General features: G+C 45.7%; 1 protein-coding gene across 1 annotated transcript; it reads left to right on the top strand.

Moving 5' to 3' along the window:
* Window positions 1-1165: 1165 nt before the first annotated feature.
* On the top strand, window positions 1166-3344 carry LOC126956494 (annexin-2 receptor-like). Its single transcript, XM_050793488.1, has one exon. It carries the CDS (start codon window positions 2575-2577, stop codon window positions 3154-3156), a length of 582 nt encoding a protein of 193 aa, XP_050649445.1. The 5' UTR covers window positions 1166-2574; the 3' UTR covers window positions 3157-3344.
* The last annotated feature ends 4476 nt before the right edge of the window (window positions 3345-7820 follow it).

Genomic DNA, 7820 nt, shown 5'->3' with positions numbered 1-7820 from the left:
CATTTCTCTGTGGCTACAGCGCTCAGGTCGTGGATCTGAGAGATTCAAAGTCACAGCTTGCCCAGTTGCTGCGAGCCTGGAGTTCCCGGGCGGCCGCAGCGCCGGGCGTGGGGAGCCGGCAGCTCCTCAGAGTCGCTGACAGTGGCGCTGCGCGGGCGCGGTCCCATCCCAGCGCAGCCAGCAGTGCCGCACTGGCTCTGGCTCGGCCTCCAGAACCCAGTCCTGTGGCGGCGCCGCTGGCTTCTCTGTAGGAGGACTGGGGGGTTTCGCGCGTCGTTGGCTTCTTGGGCTTAGCACGTTTCGATTTCGTAGTGCCTGAGATTCCTACTCCTTGTCCAAGTGGGGGAATAACCACAATGTGATTTCTCAGCCCAAGAAAGTCCCGACTTAGGACAAACACCGGTCTAACCCAGGCTGCGATTTCTAGGTCGCAGAAAGACACTGTTTCGCCATAGCAAGGCGAAGTTATCCTGTGACTCATTTTTCAGCAGCTCCGGGTTTCCTGTAGCCTCGGATTTCTAATTATAACAACCATGGGGTCAGCCCAGCCTCAAGTTTCTTAGTCCTAGCAAGTTCTGGTTTCCTACTAGTAAGCCCTGCTTTAGCTGCGCAAGAGATGTTTAACTCCTGTACAAATGGGGATACCAGCGAATGCGTGTTTTTGTTTTTGTTTTGTTTTGTTTTGTTTTAGGTTTACTGATGACCAGTTTAGCAGTGTTGGGAGCTCTTATACCAAGTTTGGTTTTGCAATATCGAGTCCCGTTTTAGCTATGCTTTTGTGTTTTTTAAACTCCCGTGGAAGTCAGGAAATGCCGGCGAACGCAATTTCTGTTTTACCAAGCTCCCTTTGACAATAGCAAGTCCAGCTGAACGTGACTTTTTCCTCTGGTGGACCAAATCGGGATATACCAGCTACTACGATTTTTTAGTTGGAGCTAAACACATTTAACCGTGACTATTTTTGTTTGTCGTAGGAAATTTAGACAGGTGCAAACTGTAGGGGTATTACATCTGACAGGGATATCCTAATCATAGGATTGCATCGTTTAGCAATATTTGTAATTTCTTCTTTGTAGGGTTGGTTCCCTGTAAGTTTTGCTTATTTTAAAATTATTTTTGTGTATTTTATTCTTAGAACGATGTTACCGATGTTTGTTTTCATTTTTTACTTGCATTTCAGACTTTTATTATTTTAAAGTTTAATTTTTAATTTTTATTTATTTATTTTTTTGAGACAGAGTCTCGCGCTGTCGCCCAGGCTGGAGTGCAATGGCGTCATTTTGGCTTACTGCAACCTCCGCCTCCTGGGTTGAAGCAATTCTCCTGCCTCAGCCTCCCGAGTAGTTGGGACTACAGGTGTGCGCCACCACGCCTGGCTAATTTTTTTGTATTTTTAGTAGAGACAGGGTTTCACCATGTTAGCCAGCCTGGTCTCGAACTCCTTACCTTAGGCAATCCGCCCTCCTTGGCCTCCCAAAGTGCTAGGATTACAGGCGTGAGCCACCGCGCCCAGCCTGTAATGTATGTTTTTCCTGCTAATTTTGAGTGTCTCAGCCTCTTGCTCCTTGACTTTTGTTCTCTCAGGGGCCGGGGAGCCCAGCTCGGTCTTAGCCTCGCTGGTGTCAGGTCCCGGGTTCTGTCTGGTGGCTCTGCTTCCTATGCGGAGCTGACAGTTTAATATCAGCACGTTTGCCAGCAGTGCCCACTAGGCGTTTGCTCAGTTGCTGCTCCCAACGTGACGTTTCCTGCTCGCGGGGTCCTTATGTTTTCAGTGCTGTCACTTTCTCGGTCCTAGAACCGCTAGTATCTCCTAGGAACTTCCTGAACTCCGTTTTGCGGTGAAGAACAGTGATTGCACCGAGCTGCTGTATGCACTAGTAATTCCGTGGTACCGTTAGCCGGCGCTTTTTCTGTCGCAACACATTAAAATGAGTTAAAAGACCTTAAACTGATTAAACACATTAAACGGATTAAAACACATTAAAATGCTACAACACATTTTTCTGTCACAACATATTTAAACAGAGTGGGTTAATTCCTCCAAACACCGCTTCTTTCTTAGAGCACGCTGTTTCTCTCTAGCAGCACCACTTTTGGGGCCTAAACAGATGTTTGGCAATACCGGCGCTATCCGCTAGGTGCAGGCGCTTGCTAAGTTCAACGCGCCAGTTTCTCATTAGCAAGGTCGTTGGCAGGGCAGAGCCCTACGGACAGTTTTCCGGGGCTCATTTCCGGAAAGAGATAGTTCTTGGCCCTTGAAGGCTGTTTTATACCTGCGTTCCGCAGTGATCGTTCTCTGCAAGGTTTGCTCAGTGTTCGTTTCATTTCGGTTTCTTTTCTCGCTGTTTTTCTGTCGGAATTACGGTTTGTTTTGGTTCTATGTACTCTCTAAAATTTTATTGTTTTTCATATGTCTACTAATTTTCGTGCATTTGTTACTATTGAGTTTCTTAATATCTGGCTGGCCTCCGCCCACAGGCTCTGGAGAGCATAAATACCTAGAGTGATGGTAGTGCACAATGCACTCCTTGATCAGCGCAAACATTTGTTTCCTCCTGGTCTGAGGCTTAAGCGATGGAGCAACATTTTCTTGGCTTTGTGAAGCCTGTTTCGGATTCCGCAGAGGTGGTGCCAGAGCCCCAGCCTCCGCCTATTGTGAGTTCAGAAGATTGTGGGCCGTGGTCTCTTCCTTTGTATCCAGTACTACGAGAGTACTCATTGGACAGCTGTGATTTGGGACTGCTTTCTGGTCCTTGCTGGCGGCTACCTGGAGTCTATCCGCAAAACGGACTCTTTCCTGGAGTCCAGGGCACCTTAGAACCAAGTACAGCCCAGCCCAGTGAGTTCAGTTGGCCCGGCACACAGAAGCAGCAAGAGGCACCTGTAGAAGAGGTGGAACAGGCAGAGGAACCCGAGAGACTCATGCTCCAGCAGCTTCCCTTGTGCAGTCCTCCCCACCCCTGGGACAGACAGCAGGACTCCGAAGTCTCTGACAGCTGGCACCTTTTGGAATGCCACCATCCTCCTGTCCTGAATTGGTGGCGCCACCTCCCGAGTTTCTCAGGCTGCCTGGAGTGGATTTGTCGCCTTGGTTGTGCCTGGTTCTCTGTACTCTGGGCGTGCTGCCCACAGATCTGTGGAGCTAAGCAGCCTTAGATAGCAGCAGAAGACTTTTGGGATTCTCCTCCATAAAAAGATTCTCCATTACCAAACGTCTCCACCTAGAAAATAAAAATGCATTAAGATGTGCCTTCATTGCTGGTTGTCAATTTTTAAAATATCTTTTGCTGATGAATCTCCCTTGTTTCGGGTCGCTTATTACTTGCAGTTTCCATATATTTTAAACATTTGTATTTATTTTATTATATATTTCATTTTTATCTGTTTCAACTTTGAGAAATCTATTTTATGATTGTAGAATTCTTAGAGTTTTGGCAAATTTAAAATTTGTTTTTTCCATTTTATTTTCAAATCTTACTCCTACTTTTTTCTAATTACTGCTTTCTAAATGTATTTTTTTATTTAATTGTATTTCACATATTTTACGTTATGTCTTTTTAATTTCAATTGTTAATTTTATTTTTGTTTTAACGGCTGTCTTTTTTTCAGTATAGCAATTCATTGTGTTTTACACTCAGGAATTTTATTGGCGGTCATAAGACTGAGGGGTTTATCAATCTTTGCTATTTCTCATGGTAAGGAAGGAGACCACCCCTCATATTGTCTTATGCCTAATTTCTGCCTCCAAAGAAAGAAGAAATAAAAACTAAAAAGGCAGAAATGAAATCCACAGGCAGACAGCTCGGCCCGGTGCCCTGGGCCTGGTAAATATCGACCCCGACCTAACTGGTTATGTTATCCATAGATTCCAGACATTGTATAGAAGGACATTGTGAAACTTCCAGCTCTGTTCTGTTTCACTCTGACTACCAGTGCATTCAGCCCCTGTCACGTACCCCCTAGCTTGCTCAATCAGTCACGACCCTTTCATGTGAAGCCTTTAGCGTTGTGAGCCCTTAAAAGGGACAGAAATTGTGCACTCAGGGAGCTCGGCTCTTGAGAGAGGAGTCTTGCCAATGCTCCCAACTGAATAAACCCCTTCCTTCTTTAACTCAGTGTCTGAGGAGTTTTGTCTGCGGCTCGTCCTGCTACAGTGGAAGGATCACACAATTATTTATATTAATACAACTGCACAGATAACCAGTTCTTAATATTACTTACCAGGCGAGGCAGCTTGGCTCACGCCTGTAATCCCAGCACTTCTGACAGCAGAGGCACAGGGATTGCTTGAGCTCGGGAGTTTGAGACTAGGCTGGGCAACAGGGTGAGACCTGTCTCTACAAAAAATACAAAAATTATCCATGTGTGGTGTTACGCACCTGTAGTCCCAGCTACTTGGGAGGTTGAGGTGGGAGGGTCCCTTGAGCTCAGAAGATAGAGGCTGCACCGAGCCAGATGGCACCAATGCACTCCAATGGAGCGAGACCCTGTCTCAAATAAGTAAGTAATTTAAAAGATTACTTATTCATGGGTCTCAGGGCTAGCAGTGTTTCCTGTGTCTTTTTCTTTGGAATAATAATTTAGTGTGGTTTATAAAAGAACTACCAGTTACTTAATCGTACCACAACTTTGTTTAGTAATTCCGGTAGACAGAGCAGGTCCGGGTTGGCCTTGCCTAATTTGTCTGTCTTTTCAGTTTTAAACCTCCTACATGTCAGAATATAGCCCTGATTGTGGTTTCTCTGCATAGGGAATCCAGATTTAAGCAGAACAAGTATCAGTTTATTTCGCCTGTGATAAAGAGCCTTAAGCCTGTGTTCAAAATATCTTATTCTGAGCGAGTCCTGGATTAGGGATTTCTTAGACTAACAAGTCCATGCTTCCATTCAAAGTACCCCTGTGAATGTGATTTCTTAGGCTCTTATAAGTCCAGATTGAGTCAAAACCAGTACTAGCGTAGCCATGCCTGCGACTTCTTAGTCCCAGTAACTTTTGGTTTCATAATAACTTACCCTGCTTTAGTTATGCCTGAGTTTTAAATATAGAAGTCCGGGCATGTCGGTGGAGATATTTTAGGAGTAGCAAGTAGCAGTTTAGCAGTGCCTGCAGTCCCTTAGTTAGAAGTCCTGGTGAGACCAAGCAGATATTGATATAGGTGTGACAGCGATATCACAGCTGTGAAACCACATTGTTTAGAAGTGTTTGCATTTTCTTCTTTGTAGAGTCAGTTTTCTATGTTTTGCTTGGTTTTGAATTTTCATTTTATGATTTTTTTCCCAAATGTATTGTTTTTATTTTATTTTCAGCTAACTTGCCCTTTTGAAAAACAACGGTTACTAATTTTTCTTTTGTCAACCCTTGGCTTTATGCTGTCTGGTTTGCGATGGCCTATGATCCCTGGAACTAAACACTCTAGTCTTTTCGCCTTACTGGCCTTTCGTGGATGGCATTACCACGCTAGATGCTCCTTGTTGGTTGCACTGCCGGTTGCTTCTGTGAGGCTTGCTAGAGCCCAGGATGTTGAGGTGCTGGGTGACCCCGTTTCCTCAGTTGTGTCTTTGATAGGTTCAACCACTCTGCGGGTTCTTGGTTTATTCGGCTGTGTTTTGGAACAAATGCTGATTCTTCCTGGGAGCTGAGTGTCTCTCAGTCGCGTTCTTGGCTGTTTTCTTCAAAAGCGGCCATTTCTCCTGGTAGCACCGCTTGTTGGCGACATCAGATGCTTTCCCCCATGGCAGTACTGGTTGTTGCATGGAGTGGCCGGTTTCTCACTCGCACTGTGGCAGCTGGCAGTTATTCTGTGGGGGCGCAGCTCTCAGCAGCTTTCCTTGGTCCTTCGTGTCAGCTGTCCCTGTACCGGTATTTGTGGCGGTATTTCCGTCTGTGTTTTTTAGATAACAATGCCGTTCCTTTCTCTAAAACCAGCTATGTCTGAAACCGGCAATTTCTCTCGGGCACAGAGTCCTCGGTTTCGCAGAGCCTGTTGTTTCTAGGTTCCGGAACTGCTGTTTGCTCCGTTCCAGCGACATTGCACCCAGTACTGTTAGGTGCTCCCTGTTGGAGTTTTGAGACAGCGTTTTGAGATAGATGCACGAGTACTCCAGACCTGACACCTGAAGAAAGCATTATCATTTCAAGCTCAGTAGGGCAATAGAATGAGTGGTGTTAGAGAAAGCAAGCAAATGCTTGAAGAAAGGGCCACTCCACAGTATTTTTGGCTTTCTCCCCACCTTTTTTTTTTTTTTTTTTTTTCTGAGACAGGGTCTGGCTTTATCACCCAGGCTGGAGTGCAGTGGCACAAGCATAGCTCACTGCAGCCTCAACCACCTGGGCTCATGCAATCCTCCCTCTCTGTCTTTCAAGTAGCTTGGACTGCAGGTAAGTGACACCATGCCTGGCTGGCTGATTTTTCAATTTTTTGTGGAGATGAGTTCTCACTCTATTACCTAAGCTGGTTTTGAACTCCTGGCCTCAAGTGATCCTTCTGCCTCGGCCTCCCAAAGTGCTTTTGTTGCAGGTGTGGGCCACTGCAGCTGGCCTATTTTTGACTTCAGACAAAACAATTCAATACCAGGTCCAGGTGAAACAAAGCAAGACAATAAATTACTAATCCGCATCTCTGAACAGCTGGTGTCAGTTCCAGTGCCTCAACTCAATGGGAAGCCTGCAGGCAAAATTAGTTCTCCAGTGCAGTCCATACAGGTTACTTCTTGCAACATAGTGCTGACTGAAGAGTGGTATGCGGATCTAAAGAGGCAAACTGATACTAGCTAGCAGTGTCTTCATGTTGATCAACCTAGTCAGAATGGTAACTTAGTTTTTTGGGTTTGTTTGTTTGTTTGAGACAGTCTTGCACTGTCACACAGGCTAGAGTGAAGCGGCATGATTTTGGCTAGTTGCAAACTCCACCTCCTGGGTTCAAGTAATTCTCCTGACTCAGCTTCCCCAGTAGCTGGGATCACAGGCATGCGCCACCACACCTGGCTAATTTTCCTGTGTTTAGGAGAGACCAGCCTGTGTTGACCAGGCTGGTCTCCAATTCCTGGCCTCAAGTGATCTGCCCACCTTGGCCTCCCAACGTGCTGAGATTTCAGGTGAGAGCCACCCCACCTGGCCTACAAGAGTAACTTTTTTTTTTTTTTTTTGAGATGGAGTCTTGCTTTGCACCCAGGCTGGAGTGCAGTGGCACAGTCTTGGTTCACTGCAAGCTCTGCCTCCTGGGTTCACGACATTTTCCTGCCTCAGCCTCTCGAGTAGCTGGGACTAAAGGCGCCCACCACCACGCCCGGCTAATTTTTTGTATTTTTTAGTAGAGACGGGGTTTCACCGTGTTAGCCAGGATGGTCTTGATCTCCTGATCTTGTGATCCGCCCGCCTCGGCCACCCAAAGTGCTGGGATTACAGGCGTGAGCCACCGCACCCCAGCCGTAATTTTTTTAAACAAATGATTTAGCACTGCCTGGAATCATTTTAGTCATACCAAGTATGATTTCGCAATAGAGAGTCTCGCTCTGGCTATGCTTGTAGCATAGCCTCATGTAGAAGTTGGGGTGTCTAGGCTACAGGACATTTTTGGTGTTGCAAATATCTGTTTATCCATGGCTATTTCTTCTTAATCCGAGGAAATTTCGGATAGGCGCAAGAGGCACGGGTTTAGTGCTAATGCAAATACAGTGGTAGGATAGATCGCTGCGTTCAACACTGTTTGCAATTTCTTTGTAGGGTTCTTTGTATGTTTTGTATACTCAAAAAAATTTTTTTTGATGTATCTTGTTCTGGGAGGGAGGTTACTGGTGTATTTTATTTTCATTTGTTTGCTT

This window comes from Macaca thibetana, chromosome 6 (assembly GCF_024542745.1).
Source record: "Macaca thibetana thibetana isolate TM-01 chromosome 6, ASM2454274v1, whole genome shotgun sequence".
Lineage (NCBI taxonomy): Eukaryota > Metazoa > Chordata > Mammalia > Primates > Cercopithecidae > Macaca > Macaca thibetana.
Note: the sequence above shows the minus strand (reverse complement) of the source record. Positions and strands in the feature narration are given on the sequence as shown.